Source organism: Rhinatrema bivittatum, chromosome 15 (genome assembly GCF_901001135.1).
Source record: "Rhinatrema bivittatum chromosome 15, aRhiBiv1.1, whole genome shotgun sequence".
Lineage (NCBI taxonomy): Eukaryota > Metazoa > Chordata > Amphibia > Gymnophiona > Rhinatrematidae > Rhinatrema > Rhinatrema bivittatum.
In genome coordinates this window covers 30,403,234-30,421,262 of record NC_042629.1, presented here as the reverse complement: position 1 = coordinate 30,421,262, position 18,029 = coordinate 30,403,234, and the positions used below count along the sequence as shown (strand labels likewise).

Sequence of the window (18,029 nt, the reverse complement as noted above, 5' to 3'; positions counted from 1 at the left end):
TATCTTTCTATGAAGGCATCAGCCTAATGGTGATGAGGATCTTGAAAGGTCTACATGTCATATCATTCACCTCCAAAGTCATCTGTGGCATCCCCCTTCTAATCCCATCATTTATCTCCATAGACGTCAATGGCGTCTTCCTACTAATCACATCATTCATTATAGAATGCAATGACATCCTATTCCTAACCAGGCTATTCACCTCACTGACTTCAATGGCTTCTCCCTCCTAACCATGTAATTTACTTCCAGAGTCTCCAGTGATGTCTCTCTCCTAATGGTCAATTCACATCCAATTCCCCCTTAAGAAATTCTTTTTACATCAAATCTATAAATTTTTTAATGCTCACAAATCGTGAATCATTTCAATTCGATGCAATACTTTACTGGGAGACAGTCAAGCCTATGTGCTGACCCGAACTGGCTTCCCATATAACTAGAGAAAACCAAAAAATTTTTTAAAGGAATGGAGGAAGGGTTTCATATATCTGAGTTTAAAACCCCCACCAGGGTGAACTCAATTCATGTGTGTATAATCATGAACCAAACCTCCTCCATCCCTTGTTTTTTGTCTGTTCTTTTTAAATTGTGTGCAACAAGCCTACACCCCTGTGTGTTTCATTTAATAAAAAATCATTTTCAAGTCTGAATGTGTCATTCTTCTTTTTTTGAATTATCAAAGACGGATAAACTTCATAGAATGGTTTAAAAGTCCCGACTTATCTGATGGAAGTTGACAACCCGACGTAGCCACGTTTCTGGTCCGAACCCGGACCTTTCCTCAGGGGATGTTATCCTGTTTGAAAATCAGTCGGTGTACCGAAGCTATCCATGATATTGAGAAACCTCTCTAAGGACGCCGAATGCGCTCCCTGCGTAGTTGAAACGCTGCATCCTACCCGCCACTGTTATTTAACCTGTGCACACAGATGGTGAACCCACCAATCGTAACATTCATTGTTGTGACGTAATGACGTCTGTTTGAAAAAGGCTTAGTCAGACACTGCTTTCAAGCTTCAGCTGGAAAGACGTCATCCTGCGTAGTGAATATAATTTCCCCAAAAAACATTTTTTGGTGCTTATTGTTAATTGGTATCTCTCCTAATGGTGGCATTCATCTCTTATCTCCACAGACTTTGGTGCCATTCCTCTCCTATGCATATCATTCACCTCCATAGACTTCAAAGGCATCACCTTCTTAAATAAAATTATTGCTACTGAGAGTTGCAAACTTCTTATTCACGGTAACTCAGTAGTGTGAATCAGATGATAAAATCCCACAGTTACTCAGGGAATGAGCATATCTTCACCCAGCTCTGGAATCTATAAAAGAGAGAGTCACAGACACACTTCTCCATTGGTGGCACAGCATGCAGTCCACACCTCTCAAGATTATCACATGCGGGCTTACAGTGGCACTATGTTAGTCATCTGTATGTGATTTTCTGTGGAATCCTGTATTGCTGTTTAATTTCTTTTGTTGGACTTTGGGTCTGTGGGAAAACACAAAGGTAGAAAGTCATCCTATCTTGAGGCAGCCACAGTGGCAGCAGGACCCATAGATTCATTCGTACTTCATGGTGATAGCAGTGCTGTTCTCTCTGGGACATCTCTACTACTCATTTAGACTTCTGGTTCACGTACCGTATCAGCTCTCACTCCAGGTGTGCTACCACCAGCCAAGTTCCTTCGTTCCAGAGCAGACATTTCCTCTTCTTCAGCTGTTGTTGGTAGGAAGTAGAGCATTGGGTCCAGAGATGATCATTCAGATGAGAAAGGGTCCACTTTTGGATTTTTCAACAGCAAATGACAATCTGAAATCACTGGGGTCATTGATGTAGCAGTGGTGTTTGTGAGGGGAAAGGACAGAGTACTGCAGATTCAGTTAAGAATTAACAGCTTGTAGTTGGGAGGGGCTATTGGAACATATTGAGGAAAAAAGATTGGAGCAAACGTATCACCATAATTCAGATGGAAGAAGTTTTTTGGATGGGTTTAAGTTCTTTAACTAGGAGATTCAAACATTAAGTTCTAAGTGGTGGATGTACTAACCCATGATGTTTACCATAGGTTAGCGACTGTTTTGTGTGTGTGTTCCTGGCCATGGCAATGTGTGAACTGGGCCTGGGAAGTGGTAGTTTGTGTGAACCACTGTATGGATTAAAAGAGGACCTGACTCTGCCACCTGGAATGCTGCTGGGTTCCATGCCCTTCTGGGGGTCTGCTCAATCTGTGCTGGGGTCCACACCCTCCTGGGGGACCGCTCGATCTGCCACTGGGGTCCACATCTTCTTGGGGACCTCTCGATCTGCAGTTGGGGTCCACACCTTTTTAGGGGATTGCTCAATCTGCCGCTGAGGTCCACACCTTCTTGGGGGACCACTCAATCTGCTGGGGTCCCCTTGCTCATAGGGGATCCAAAGTCACCTCCCGATCTGTCACTGGGGCCCTCACCCTCTTGTGGGACCACTCCACCTCCAGATCTGCCATTGTCCTTCAGTTCCTCTCCCTTGGTAGGAGGGCTTTTCCTGGCTTAGGATTACAGCTCCATCAGGTACATGGCTTGTTTAGCATTCAGTGATTTAGTCTCAGCTTTCACTGATTTTAGCTCCGCTAAGCTCATGGCCAGTCATTCACTGTTACCCAGCCTGGATGGGTTACCTTCTTTCAGCCAAAAGGCCAAGACCCAGGCAGGACCATGGAAAGGGAATGTGTGCACACCCTTCTACCCTGCCTGGCTTTTTTCTGCTGTCTGAGAACTGGGTGCCTAAGGGTCTGACTCCCCTTGTTAGTCAGGGTGAGAATCTGTTTGCTTTTTAGGACTGTTTTTTTAGTATATTTTTCTCACAAATCCCACTCTCAATCAGAATTCTCCAATGTAAGACTTTTCCAGTCATAGTAATTTTATTTATTTATAAAATTTTCTATACTGGTGTTCGGAACCAGGACCTTCACATCAGTATACATCTTATACATCACACACAGGAAAATAAATATTTTAAACATTCATTACAGTAAAAGTTATGTATGATTTTAAAGTGATATTTCACTGCAAGGTAACAACAGTAGTCCAGGTGGCTGAGACATGAAAATTCCTCTAGCTGAATCTCTGACTCATCTATTTAATGGTCATTTAAGCATCTTCACAGTAAGGGGTCTGGCAACCTTTTAAATCTCACTTTGGGTTTCCTGGGCTGGCAGGTTATGTTACATAGCTGGATTGTCCTCTTTTTGTTTCTCTGATCTATGGTGCTTGACTAAAAAAAAACATCACTGATGAATCTCTTCCATAATTTGATATTGTTTCTAAATGGAGAACATTCCACCCACTCTTTCTCAGACTTATCCATATATACATTGGCCAGTGATGGAGCCGGCTCAGGCTCCCATTGCTGTTCCGGAAATTTGCTCATAAAAGGTGTTTTTAAAAATAAAATGTTTTTTTTGTATGAGCCAGTCTGGTAAGATGCATTATAAAGCCAGTGGGAACAGAATGCGGCCATTGTCTATTTTTCAATAATTCATAAATACCATCCAGTGATTCTTTTTGAGGTATGGATATGTATAATGATCTCACAACAATTAATACAATCATATTCTAAGTCTCCAAGAATATTGATAAAATGAGTAGTATCCTTGACACATGAACTTATAGTACCAACAAAAGGTTTCAAAAAAAATATCCACATAAACCAAAAGTCTCTCAAGTATTAATTCATTGGCTTAAATGATAGGTCTACCTGGTGGATTTTTAGTCTTTGTTGAGCTTTGGTAATGTGTAAATAGTGGGAACACATGGATGCTTGTGATTTATATACTGTAACTCCTTCTTGGTCAAAAGGCCACATTCAAAAGCTTTTTTAGTTATACTATTAATTTCCCTTTTCAATAACTGTGATGGATATGATTTCAAATGTCTGTAAGTGGTGGAATCTTGAAGTTGATCGATGATGTTTGCAACATAAGTCACCCTATCTTGAATCACTATAGACCCACCCTTGTCTGCTCCCTTATTCACTATCGATGGATCCGATTTTAGTGCATGCATGGCCTTTCTTTCCCCCTCGCTCAAATTAACAAACCTTGAATGGTGTTTAAATTGGGTTTGCTCCAATTTCTCAACATCCTACAAAATTAATTTCTTATAAGTCTCAATCACTGGATCCAACAGTCCCGGTGGACTCCAGTTTGATTTCTCTTGCACTCGTGAACATGATGAAACATCCACAAATTGTTGGCTGAAATACAGTTTTAAAGAGCGTGTATGTATAGGAGACAGCTGGAACAAAAGAAAGTCCTTTAGACAAAACATTTTCTTCTTCTACACTCAAAACATGTTTAGAAAGACTGATGATCACTGATTCCAGTCGAGATTGTTGCGGGCGATAAACGTGTCCAAATTCTCCATGGTAAGCCTCTGCTCCTGCCTCTGCTGCGGTTTTTCATTTCTGAACCCAAAAAATGCTCATTGTTATTCTTGTACTCTATGAGCATAATCTTCTCCTTCAGAGGAATCATCTGAAGAAGTATCTTGAAAAGTGACACTGTGTTTCTCCTTTGAATCCTTGCTTTTGCCCCAATGATATATTGTACACTCTGCATAGTCTTTTTGATCCCGATTGAACTTAGATCATTTGTATTTCCTAAGATCATTCCTAAACTTGTCTATCGGTTTTTGGAATCAAATTCAGTAGCTGATGCTGCTTTCATTGTGGCAGTTTGCTCATCTAATTATTGTTTTAAATCATTATACAATTTTTTTAGAAGATTCAATGATCAAAACCATCAGATCTAATGAACACTTATTTAAGTAGGAATTCCATCTTTCTATAAAATCTTCTTTTTCTGAGAAAAGTTTAGGCTCTTTCAATATTCTGAGTATTCAATGAGGGTTGCATAGTATAATTCTTCACGTATACATTAAAGCCAATGAGGGAAGCAATGCAGCCTATTTTGGGCATCCAGATTGGAGTATTCTAATAGTTTAATGTTCGATATGTTCCTTGTAAACCGCCATGCAGGCGATAGTTATCTCTGTTACTTGTAAACCGGAGTGATATGTATACTATACAGGAACTTCCGGTATATAAAAAACAAAAATAAATAAATAAATAAATAAATAAATAAATTCTAATAATTTTTAATGAAACTTGTGGATAGATATCAGAAGGGTGAAGAGCACTCCAATGCACCAAAAAGCCCAAGGCAGTGTAAAGAGGCAAAATGGTACTAACGCTGGCAGGAGATCTCCAAGGCACTGTGAGAGTAGCAAAGCAGCAGGAAGAGTGGCTAGAACACCCCAAGGCTCCAAAAGAGGGGCAAAGGGCAGGGGTATGAATCCCCCAAGGCAGCATGTGGAGCAAAACAGCACCAAGAGTGGAATAAACAGCTCAAGGCACCATGAAGGAGGAACAAAGCACAAAAAGTGGCAGGAAAACTCCAAGGCACCGAAAGAGTGGCAAAGCAGCAGAAAGAGTGGCATGAAGACTCCAAAGCACCATGAGAGGCAAAAAGCAGCCACTCACATTGACAAGAACACTCCAAGGCTCCAAATGAAGGACAAAGGGAACCAATCAGATTGATCCAAAACCCAAGGCAGGAAGAAGACAGAGAAAATCACGGGAAGAACCCTGAAGCACTTTCTATACAGCATCATTTGTGGAATTCATGCTTGGAGTTGGTCTTCCTCTTTGCTGTAGCATAATCTCAGCTTTATCAGTGTCATCTGCCTTCTTCATCTCCTCACTGAAGGCTAAAATGCTACTGACTAGAGGCTCCAAATTCTCTTCAGCCACTAGCGGTCCAATATCCTGTGATTTCAGAGAATCCAGGACACACTATTACCAGCCCAGATAGGACTACAAGCAGACACTAAGAAATTTAAGACCGAGCTTAAAACATGGCTCTTCGGCTGCGCTTATGCAGACACTAACTAAAATGACTTTTATTTTTACTGTTTTAGAATAAGGACCTTTGAACTTTACTGCTTATCTTTCTTAATGTTTGAATTTTTGTTGTAGTTGTTTTTTCTTATGTTTTTATGATTTTAGTATTGTACTACTTCTTAATTATTTATCTTATAACTATAGATTTGTAGGTATTTTGATTTCATTAATAGGTTTTTGTATTTTCCTTACTTTTATTGTATTGTAAACCGTAGTGAAGGTTTTTACTGATACTACGGTATATAAAAACTAATAAACTAGAAACTAAACAATACATCTTCTCAATCAGTTTTTGCAAATACTGCCTGCATTACCTGAAAATCAGTAATTATTCAGGAGCATGGTGCTGGTTTTGGATGCTGAACCTCTGCTGCCCCTGTGTTTGCTCCTGCTCTGTGAAATGCCAGCCTCCGATAGCTCTGCTACCTTTTGCTCCTGCTCCAAAGCAAGAGGGAGAGGAACAGAGTATGATGGCACATGCTTCTTGTGGTGCTGTGTTGGCTACCACTCCTGGCTTTCTGTGACTAAAAGAGTTTCTATTCAGTTTAGGGGCAGCAACTCCCCTTTTTCTCCCTGATACTACTGTTTGTGCTTCTGAGTCCTCTGCCCCTGCCAATCCCTTTTCTCCCTTTTTCTCGCAGTGACACAAGCTTTCTGCTGTCTGGCTAGCCCTCACAGTGTTTTATTTATTTGGATCAGTGTGTGCAAAAATGTCTCTCTCTGGGGCCGATGCAATAACCTGCAATTGGATGCTGGTTGTACAGGCGCTATATAATCCCCTTATGCAATATGTGAACCGGTATGATGTCCCCACTAATACCGGTATATAAAAGTTTCTAAATAAAAATAAATAAATAAATAAATAATGTGTGTCCAATGCATGAGAATGAGGCTATTAGCTATTCACTCTGCATGCAAAAAAAAAATGTGCATCTAAGATGCACCTTTTTGTACTTGGAAATTAACTCGGAATGCTTTTGAATATATATATATATATATATATTTTTTTTTTCTTTTGCCAATATTTCTGAGAAAACATCATCTATGGATGTGCATTCATTTGGAATCTCATTCCACTGTACAGGGACTGGTGTCCATAAAAATAGTCAATATATTTTACCTGTGGGTTAAGCAGATGTGAGTGTAAACTCACAGAGCTGCTGCCCATCTGATCATCTTCCACTGAAAACATGCTTTAAACTGAGAATATGGGTGCTTTTTCCCACTGTGCTGTGCAGAAAACACTCAGTGTGGTCTCATGTTTGTTAAAGTCCAGTTCCAGGCAGGCCCTGACACCGGGCCTTGTTTGAGGCATCTTTTCGGCCTGGGAAGGCCTAGCCAGGGCCGCCAAAGGAGCCCTTCGAAATAGAAAAACAAACCAAACAAAATTTTGGGGGTTGCAGATACCTAATGTCCTTGTTGGTCTGTTATTTATTTGTAAATGTACGAAAAGAAATTAGAAAAGCCAATCACATGTACATGTATGTAATTTGTATGTTGCAGAGCTGCAATGGCGTCCGATCTCTGAAGAGCAGTGACCTGTATGTGACACGCCACGCTTCCTGGGGACCCCTGTGCCAGGGTGCCAGTTGTAAGTTACTCCCATTCAAGACTTCACTGGGCTTTATTGCTGTTATACACCTCCCATTGGAAATTTTCAATTAACATAAGGCTAAAGAAATTACTAATTTAATATGAAATAAAGCATTCTGTTTACCTCCTACATCCTTAGCGGTGAGGTCAGGATAGAGGATTCTGAGACTGAGACATTGTTAGCCGCACTAGAAATTGCATTACCACATCATTATCATTGCCCAGCTGTACACAGACATGGGGAGTTATGATGTCCAAGGGATGTGCAGAAGAAAAAAAAAAAGTGTTTCAGTTCATTCATTCATTTATCTGTTTCCTGACTGACCGATCATGATGCCCTAGGGGAGCCTGCAGACCTCTCTCCATGTCCATGGACAGATCATGCAGGGGTGTCTGCTGCTCCACTAGCCTCTGCGGCATCACTTAGAGAGAGTTCCAGCGGGTGCTCACATCCATAATGAGATGCTTGTGAGGCGTCTCTTTTCACGGAGGAGCTGCCCTGCCTTCACTCTTCGGTGGAAATGCCCAGCTATTTTTCTGCATTTCTCTATTAAATTATGCAGGTAGACATTCTATGGGGTCCCTGGATCCCAGCCCCCATGGCTTCCTTCACTGCTAGGTGCAGAGTGTATACAAAGCATTGCACGCCCTGATATCCCCCCATCAGATACTGCCTTTACCATGTTAGAGCCATCGTCCGTGACAAAGACCCCTGCATTTAGACGTCTGGCTCTTTGATCCAGCTGCCAGCCCTCCAGCATTTCTCAAATTGTCCCTAAAATACTGGTTGAGGTGTGAGCCCCATTTATGGGTTCAGACTATGCACACTGGTGTTCTGTCCTGGGGGGGGAGGGGCTAATCTCACTGAAGTCTACACTGGTTGGCTACCTGAGGGACTTATTCTATATAAACACACACATTTACTGGGATTATACCTGGGGGCTTGAAGGAGGAAGGCGTGTGAGGCATTGTGGATGTCTATTTGTCTTTGAAGGACTAGTGCAATGCACACTGCTCCCCTGTACCTTCACCAGCAGTGCCTGGATGCAACTATGGCGATGCTTATACAAACTGGGGATGCCCTTTCTGCTGAATGTGGTCCTGGAGGGCACTTTATAGTTTGGTGGTAACACTTTTAGCAAATGCCTGAAGCCTACTTTAACTCCCTGCAGTGGCTGATCCTCTAAAGCAGGGGTCAGGAACCTTTTTGGCTGAGAGAGCCATAAACGCCACATATTTTAAAATGTAATTCCATGAGAGCCATACAATATGTTTAAAACTAAATACAAGTAAATGTGTGCATTTTATGTAAGATCACACTTTTAAAGTACAATAAGTCTCTGAAAATATTACACCAGGCCTTAAGACACCAATACATCTCCTATTAGGAAAACGGACCAAGTCAGGCTGCTATAGAGTCCTACACAGAAACTACACGCCAGCAGAAAACCTCACCTGAATCACGTGCTGTCCCTCACCTAACATAGAATAAAGAGACCAAAACGCATAACAAGAAGCATGCAGACAAAAACTGAATTGGAAACTGCAACAAGCCAGAGTCTCTGTATGCAGTGTAACAAAGGAAAAAAGAAACATCACACATCCTTATAAAACAAATCAAGAAATATAAAATCATCAGCAGTAAAACTGTACTAACAAAAAGAACATATTTCGAAACAGCTGATGAATGGAATATCCAATAATTAAAAACTCATATAAAACATTTCCAGATACCAACAAAATATTTCAAAATAGCAGACACAAAGATCCAGTAATGAAAAATAATAAGGATACAAAAATTTTTTTGCTCTGCATACCTGGGAACGTTTGATATCCAGGTGTCCTGAGATTGTTCTGAATTAGCAGGAGGTGGGGTGGTTTGCTTGGAACTTTCTCCTCTCTCAGTCACATACCAGCGCTCTCTCTCACACTGGCTCTCAATGACACACCTATACACACATGCTCTCAGTCACTCACATATACAAATGTTTTTTCTCTCTCACTTATATAGGCTCTTAATTACACATTTACACACATGCTGTCTATCTTTTCACGCTTACACACACACAGGCTTTCAATCACATAAATACATGCTGTCTTTTTCTCTCACACACAGACTCTCATTCACATGCTTACAAACATGTCCTCTCTTTCTCTCATTTATACACAGGCTCTCAATCACATACTCACATGCTCCCTCACCTAAATCAGCTCTCAATCACACACATACACACATGGTCTCTCTCTCTCATTTAAACACAGGCTCTCAATCACATACTCACATGCTCCATCACCTAAACCAGCTGTCAATCAGACACAGACACACATGGTCTCTCTCTTACTTATACACACAGGCTCTTAATCATACATACACATGATCTCTCTCACACACAAAGGATCTCAATCATACACACATACTCTTTCAAACAAACAGGTTTTCAATTACAAACTTACACATACAGGTTCCCAATGGTAAACTTACATTCATGCTCTCTCTCTCACAGGCAGGATCTCAATCACAGACATACTCTCTTTCACATATACAGGCTCTCAATCATTCACATACATGCAATCTCTCACTCACACACACAGGATCTCAAACACACATGCTTGCTCGCTCATTCATTCACTCTCGCTCTCCCCCTTCCCCCCCGGAACTCGCGGCAGCAGCAGCCACCTCCCAACGCTAACCTCCTTCATTTTCAGCCCTCGCGGAGGCGAAGGCGGAGTCCCATCGGCCGCGGTTGAAGATTTTCATTTTCCTCCGAGCCGCGCTGCAGTCTTCTTCCCGTCGGACACTAGCGTGCCTGCGCGGGTCTTCCCGCGCAGGCACCCGATGCTCTCCACTTCCTCTTCCGGGCCGCGGGAAGAAGAGAGCACCGGCGTGCTCTCTTCTTCCCGCGGCCCGGAAGAGGAAGTGGAGAGCATCGGGTGCCTGCGCGGGTCTTGCCGCGCAGGCACCCGATGACTCCAGCGCTGGCACCCGATGACTCCCGCGCAGGCACCCGGATGACTCCAGTCGGCGTGCTCTCTTCTCCTCCCCCCCGCGGTCCGGAAGAGGAAGTGGTGAGCATCGGGTGCCTGCGCAGAAGAAGAGACCACGCTAGTGTGGTCTCTTCTTCCCGCGCAGGCACCCGATGCTCTCCACTTCCTCTTCCGGGCCGCGGGGGGGGGGGGGGGGGAGAAGAGAGCACGCCGGTGCCGCTGACTCCAGCTGTCCTGCCGCGTTCCGCCCGGGCTGACAGCATTTTAAGCCCGAGCGGCGGAGGACCGGGGAGCAGCTGGGTCAGCGGGGAACCGCGAAGTATGGCGACACTTGTCTGCGAGCCAGATGCAGCCCTCAAAAGAGCCATATCTGGCTCGCGAGCCATGGGTTCCCGACCCCTGCTCTAAAGCGATCATTTCACCATTACTCCTGGTCACCACTTTGGATGCTGCCTGCCTCTTTCCCCGTGACAATGTGACAGACCCCCCCTCCCCTTTCCCCCATTGTGGGCTGACACTTATGATGTGTATAGCAGGGGACTGCGGCTGCTGGCCTGCCACCTGACTGGTGGAAGGAGGTGAGGGCCTGGGAGCAGCTTGAGGAACATTCATCCTCTTTTGAAACAGTGTCCTCTGGATTGCAGAAGGGGTCCCCTGACTACTGCTACTAATATCCTCAGATGCATATTGAAGGGGATGCTGCTTTTGTTGCTTTTCTCGGCTGATGTCCTTGGCCCAATAATTATTACCCCGAGCAACGTGCTGGTCTTCCCTGACTTGGAAGTGCCTCCAGACCACAGATTGCTTTCATGATCCCTTCTCTACACCCTTGGAGGTGGGTGATGTTGGCACCGTAGTAGAGGTAGAGAGGCAGTGACGGGGGCATGACTCATCTGTTCCCGCACTGTCGCCTGCTCTCCCTCACCAACATAAGTTCCAGCCTCAGCCTCGGCCTCCATCTATGATGCGGAGGCTAAGACGGTGCTCACCAAGCCTGCAAAACTAGGGTCTTCCACTAACAGCTGTCCCTTCTCCACCTCTGGAAACCCTTGAAATGGAGATTCAGATTCAGAAGCAGCTCCTGACCAGACCGGGTTTGGCTGCCTCTTCAATACTAAAACGCTGCTGGTGCTTTCGGGACTTGCACTTCTACCTCCACAGGCGCTGCCGGTGCTACCGCCGGCCCTTTCCCTCCTCTCAGACACAACGGGGACTGGAAAGAGACACATCTTCTCCAAATTTCACTTTTCTTACTGCTTTCTGCCTTCCCTAACCTTTTTTGGTTTGAAAAAAAAATCCCTCTTTTATTTTGTTGGGAGACTCACTGTTGTTTTATAAAATCCTCTGCCAACTACGGGCTTAGCACAGCCTCTACCTTTACATCCTGGGATTCTCTTTGTCAGGGAGTGGGACAGTGCCTGCCTGCTGCGATTTTAAGGATAGGGATGTTTTAATCTTTATTAGTTGGAATGAAGTGTGAATGTATGTGATACTGACAGAGAACACTGCTACTGACTCTGACAGAAATTGATCACTATCGGGCCGAGTGCACCGTTAGACCCCGTTTGGCTGCGCGTTTTCTATGCGCTATTTTTACCCCTTATATAGTAAGGGGAATAGCACGTGGAAAATGTGCGGCCAACCCCCCCGAAACTAATAGCGCCCGCAACATGCAAATGCATGTTGCGGGCGCTATTAGTTATTCCCGCGCGATACAGAAAGTAAAATGTGCAGCCAAGCCGCACATTTTACTTTCAGAAATTAACGCCTGCCCAAAGGCGCTGGGAGAGGGGCCGCTCGCCTCGGAGCACCGGTTCTCCCACGGTTTTTACTGTATCAGCCCGTATGTGTGTAAGGTTGAACAACACACAGAGATAATGCAGTACTAAGTATTTTCATCTGCATAAAGTTGAATTAGTGCATACTGCACAGTAGTGCACACACACAGTACAGAATCAAATGACAGATATACTCGGGTAGATTTTTTAAAAAAGCGCTCCTCTTTTCCCCCTCCTTCTCTCCTATTTGTCCCCTTCCCCCCAAACTTTACGTCTTCCTTAAACTTCATGGGCCATCCCTTCATCTTTTCCTCCTCTCTGCTTCCTCTCCTCTCTGCTTTTCCCTAACCCCATCTCCTCTCCTCCTCCCCTCTTGACACTGAGGGTGGAACTGGATGGAAACCCCTTCCAGTAATTTTACGCCTCAGGTTGTTGGCTCTTGCCTCTCACCTGCCCTTTCTGCTTCTAGATTCCCATCCGAAGAGTCCGGAGGATCACTACCTGGCTCCAGGATACATCGCTCTAATTGTCATCGCCATCTGCGCCTTTGTTGCGGGGGTCACGGCGCTTGTGGCCTGCCGCTACCAGAGGAGGACCGGGAGATATGACTTCAAGCTGAAATCTGACGTTGGCTATCAGGTGTTCTACAACTGAGCATTTCCACAGTTGCTGCGCTTTGCATCATTAACCACAAACGCTAAATCACTGCAAAGACGTGAGGCGTCCTACTATGTTTGCCTAGTGACTGCTGAAGAACCTCTCCCCCAGAAATCATATCAAGGCCTTGGCTCTTGCACTGCCTCTGCTGGCTGCAGCCACTTTGTGATTAGCAGGTTATATCTGTGCTTTGTATTGGTAAAAGAATATCGCAGTTTTTTAGAAGCCACTGCTGCGTGAAAGTGGAATAGGAAGACCAGGCTGTATTTTTTTCCTCAGGTTATCAGATGATAAGACCACCATTTGGAGATACGAGCTCTCTTTTTTCATCAGGAGTCTTCTCTCTTATTGGGACAAAAATAACAGACATTTATTTTCATGTTCTCCCTTCCCTCTTTTTTTCAGTTCTCTTTTGGTGATAAAATCTCTGGGTAATAATGAGACCTGCAGGGGATGCCCTGTCTCTCCCTGCTCTGTGACTCCACGCTCACCTCTGCTTGTCTTACTGCTTAAAATATTCTGTTATTTTGCACCCCCAAGTCCTACACAGCGAGAATAGATTAGAAAGCTCTGGCTATGTTTCCCCTGTAGCTGGTGGTAGCAGGCACTTTGTTGACATTAGCTATATTGAAAAGAACCACATCTCATGCATCATGTTCCATGTTCTCCCTGCAGTAATTGGGAATAAATGAAAGTGATTATAAGCAGAATTCTGAGCACCAGTGCTAAGCCTGAAAAGTTCATTAGTACATGGGTCACTGTTACCACCAGGTACAGAGTTTTGCCAGTTTTCAGAAGTTTACTTGTTTAGTCGTTCATTCTTCATCTTGTCTAATTGTATATAGGAAAAAACACATCCTGAGCTTTGGAGTCTCATTCCACTGTACAGGGAATGGTGGCTGTAAAAATAGTCAGTGTGTTTTACCTGTGAGTTAAGCAGATGTGAGCCGAAACTCACAGAACTGCTGCCACCGGGTCAGCTTCCACTCAAGACATGCTTTAAACTGAAGAGTATGGGGGAGTTTTCCCATTTACACTCAGTGTGGTCCCATATTTGTTAAAGGATCAAATAATAATTCAAAGTAATATTTCCCCACAGTCCTGTGGCGGCACGGTTGCCCCTAGCTGAGCCCCATGGTTGCCCGTCTGTTCACTGAGCAGAGTCCAGGGCAGCTATGGGACACAGGCCAATGGGCCATGAAAGAAGTCCCAGAGGAAGAGTTGAGCCATGGTGAGCAACAAAGCACATAAACGCTACCTTTGTAGCATAATTCTCAGCTCCAGTTGCACAATGTGAAATGTTTTACTATTGCAATACTTGTAGTTTGTTAGTCCTGGCTGGTGAAAAATGTTAGAGATGTAAATTTTAGGCGGGTGACCTGGAACTCTGGCAGGTCCTGGGGTCTGTCAGAGTTGGTCCCCACCTCAGAAATGGTTCACCATATATAGCAGACTGAGTGGAGCTGTAAAAGAGGGTATATGACCTGTTGGTATGGCTGCAGGTGGCATCCTGGCACTCTCTCTCTGATTTTATGGTACCTTTCTACTCCAGGCATCGCACACTTAGGGGCGGATTTTCAAAGGGTTTCGCACGTATATTACGCGTGTAACCCCGAAAACCCGCTCCTGCGCGCGTCACCGAGCCTATTTTGCATAGGCTCGGTGACGCGCGCATGTCCTGAGGCTTGAAAAAAGGGGCGGAGAATGGGCAGTCCAGGGCAGGATGGGAGCATGGCCAGAGGCCTCCGAAGGCCTACTCAGCCGGCGTGCGCAACCTACGCCTGCCCGGAGGCAGGCCCAACTTAAATAATAAAGGTGGGGGTGGGGGGGGAGGCGGGGATTTACGTAGGTCTGAAGGGCGGGTTAGATAGGGGAAGGTGCGGGGAGGCAAAAGGAAAGTGGCCTCGGAGGGAACGTGGAAAGCCATCAGGGCTCCCCTAGGGCTCGGCGCGCTCAAGGTGCGCAAGTGTGCACCCCCTTGCGCGCGCCAACCTCGGATTTTATAACATGCGCGCGGCTGCGCACGCATGTTACAAAATCGGGCGTAGATTAGAAAATCTGGCCCTTAGCATTTCACTTCTCTTGGTTTGTGGTCATGTGGAGCCCTCTGCTGGTAAACTTTGCTACTGATTATTCTGTGCTGGAGTGCACACCTCCTGAAACAGTTTTTCTCAAAGCCAATCCTCAAAGGCTCAAAACAGGCCTGGTTTTCTGGATGTCCACCATTAATATTCATCAGATGCATTGCTACACTTGGTCCAAGACCAGGGTCATTTTCATTTTTTTTACTTACTCCGAAAGCCAGACCTGCTCGAGGACTTTGAGGAGCAAAGTTGAGACTCCCTGTTCCAAAAGGTTTGGGTCTTTTCCTTATTTGTCATTCTAGAAATGTTATCCATATAGGGAACAGAGTCTTATAGGGGGACAACCTTTGCCTAGGGTGGCAAAAATCTGTGGGGGAGGGGGGCAGCAGGCCCACATGAGATTTGCTGCCTCCCAGCTATGCTAAATCTCACTCTGCCTTCTGCCTCCTACTCCAGCCACCCCCAATGAGAACTGGAGGGGAAGGGCAAGGCTGGAAGGGACAGAGCAAAGAAAATCTGCTTTGCTTCCTATTCCAGCCCCTTCCCTCCTGGTCTCAACAGAGAACAGGAGCTAGCGGGGGGCAAAGAAAAGCCACTCTGTTCCCTAATCCCGTCCCTCTCCTCTTGTCATTTCGGGAAGGGGTAAAGCATGGAGAAGGCAGAGCAAAGAAGCCCGTGCCTTACCCTTCCGCTCTTTTGCCCTTCATGATGGTCGCTTCGGGGTTCCTCCCTCCCATGGGAGAACTGCCCCGGGTTGGCTTGCGTGGCAGTCACAGGATGCTCTGCTCGCTGCAGCTTCTGCTGGGCTTTCCTGTGCTCCAGACAGACGTCAGGGACGTGCCGCAGCTCGTTCTCGGAAGTGCAGGTCTGAGTGACGGGTCTGGCCAGCACATGGCTGGCTCTTGTGTACTATATACCGCAGGCTGTTAGTGTCTGGAGACACAAAAAAGATTCTCCTATGGCTTCTATTTTTGATGCAGAATAATGCAGTTATTTTAATACTTGTACTCTGCTGTGGCGTTTTCGCTTTCCCAATAAAGGTGTGGTCCGAGTCGGCGCGTCCTCTGTGAAGTGCACTGGAGGCTCTGCCAGCTCAGATGCCTCTCCCCACGCTGAGAGCCACCAGCAAGGCCTGCCCTCTTTCTTTGCCAAAATAATTACCGCTTTCTCTCTCTGACAGGAAAAAGTCCCTCCTCACCATGCTCTTATTATCTACAGTTTTCAAAACAGCTGGGCTACTTGCCTCAGGAAAAAGGAACAGCAGACATTTTCAAGGGCTTTTTCTGCAGCCACCTTTTTTTCCCCCCAGACAACGTCTGCAGCCTTGAAAAGGGAAAAGTATGTAGGCTGCCGCATTCCCTGCCCTATCCCTCCCAGGCAATCACGCTCATGCTGTTACCCGGGGGGGGGGGGGGGGGGGAGGTTTTCAGCTGATTTTTAAACCCTCCCCAGGGGGATTCCCATAGGTTTCTTCCCAGGAATCACAGACTTAAAGCTCGCTGGGGAACTGCTGCCAGGGGCGCTGGGAAACAGGACGGGCCTCACGCCCAGCGGCTCGCTCTGCTATCTACGCATGTTTAATATTCCACCTTATCAAGGGGGGTCACGATAAAGTGTAGAGATAAATTTCCATCAGCTACGGGTTTCCGGGCTTTCGCGTCAGGATCACAGCCTCGGTAGTCCGTGAAGGAGCCTCATGGAAGATTTTGTTATGTTTGCACGCCCGTGCATCTATTTAAAAGCCCGCTGTTCTCAAACTGTAAATTGTCCAAGTGTGCATAGTACATTTTGTTTTTTTTTGTAATTATTACAGTTCACAAAGGAAATTACAGGATTGTACAGGAATGTCTTCAGGGCTCTGGGCCAGTCTGTGTATGCATAAACACAGGAAAAATGTTACAGGAAGTGGGTGTTGCAGTCCGAGAGCCCAGCATGAGACCATGCACGGCGGACTCTGGTGTCACAAACAGGTCTGCTTTTTCCGGATTTCCACAATGAATGTTCCTGAGAGATATTTACACAATTTCCCCCCAGGAGTCAGGTTAATGGGCATAATTTGAAAGAGCAGACTTGGCAAGTCCCTCCTCCTCTATTGTACTATGGTCTTCAAGACTTCATGCAGTACAGAAACAGACCACCAGGGGGTGATACTAATCTGAGCTGCTGTGGGGTTAGTAGCTGCACTGCCAGGGAGCGCAGTAATTGGAGGAGGGGAGGGGGATCACAGCTGCTGCTGCTGATGTTGTTGCTGCAGCTTTATGGGTGCCCCCAGAACTTGATGGATGTTGGCTTTGGCATGGACTTCCAGCCGGTGCTTCCCCTCCCTCCCTGGCTTTTACCAGAGCCGGTTTGAGGCTGCTCTTCCCTGTTGCCCATGCTGTCCTATCTTTGCAAATATCGGCCATGGGGACCAGTCTTGAAGTAGCCTTTAATGAAATTAAAAGGGAGGTGAAGGATCTCTTAAATGTGACTTTTTTTTTTTTTTTGCATTTTTTATTTATAGAATTAAATGTGTAACAATAAGTGAAATACCTGTGTAGTCTTAAATGAAAAAGTGAACCTGTGTTCCAAAAAATTAAAAAGGGATTGAGAAGTACAAAAACTAAAAATGAAACTTACTTAGAGAAAAAGCTGCTTGGCTGCTCCAGGAAGGAAGGCCTGCAGGTGCCCAATTAGCGCTCAGCCGGGCTGCAGAGCTCGTGACCCGGCTGAGCAGCTGAGTTATTCCCCCTCTGAATTATAGGGGAAGTGTTGAAATGAAATAACTAAATCAAACAAAATAATAGATAAAGAGCCCTACCTGTCAGCTCCTCTGGGAGCCTGAGGAGGAGAGCAAACAAATAAGAAAGAAAATGTGCCTGCATAAAAATAAAACTCACTTTAAAACGAAAGCCCTCCAAAACTAGCCCTGCCTAAATAAAACCTTACTCTAAAACTAATAAAAGTGTGTGTTTGAGTGAATGGGGGAAGGGAAGAGAGGCTGCAGT

The 18,029-nt window shown here is 45.2% G+C and overlaps 1 protein-coding gene across 1 annotated transcript in view; it reads left to right on the top strand.

Annotated features, from left to right (window-relative positions):
- Positions 1-12,989, top strand: part of UMODL1 (uromodulin like 1) — a 94,859-nt gene extending 81,870 nt beyond the window's left edge. Inside the window, exons 16-17 of the mRNA XM_029578027.1 lie at positions 7,449-7,536; positions 12,771-12,989. Of these exons, the coding sequence (XP_029433887.1) occupies positions 7,449-7,536; positions 12,771-12,955 (273 nt within the window). The 3' untranslated portion in view covers positions 12,956-12,989. The remainder of the gene's footprint in view (positions 1-7,448; positions 7,537-12,770) is intronic.
- Positions 12,990-18,029: the final 5,040 nt, after the last annotated feature.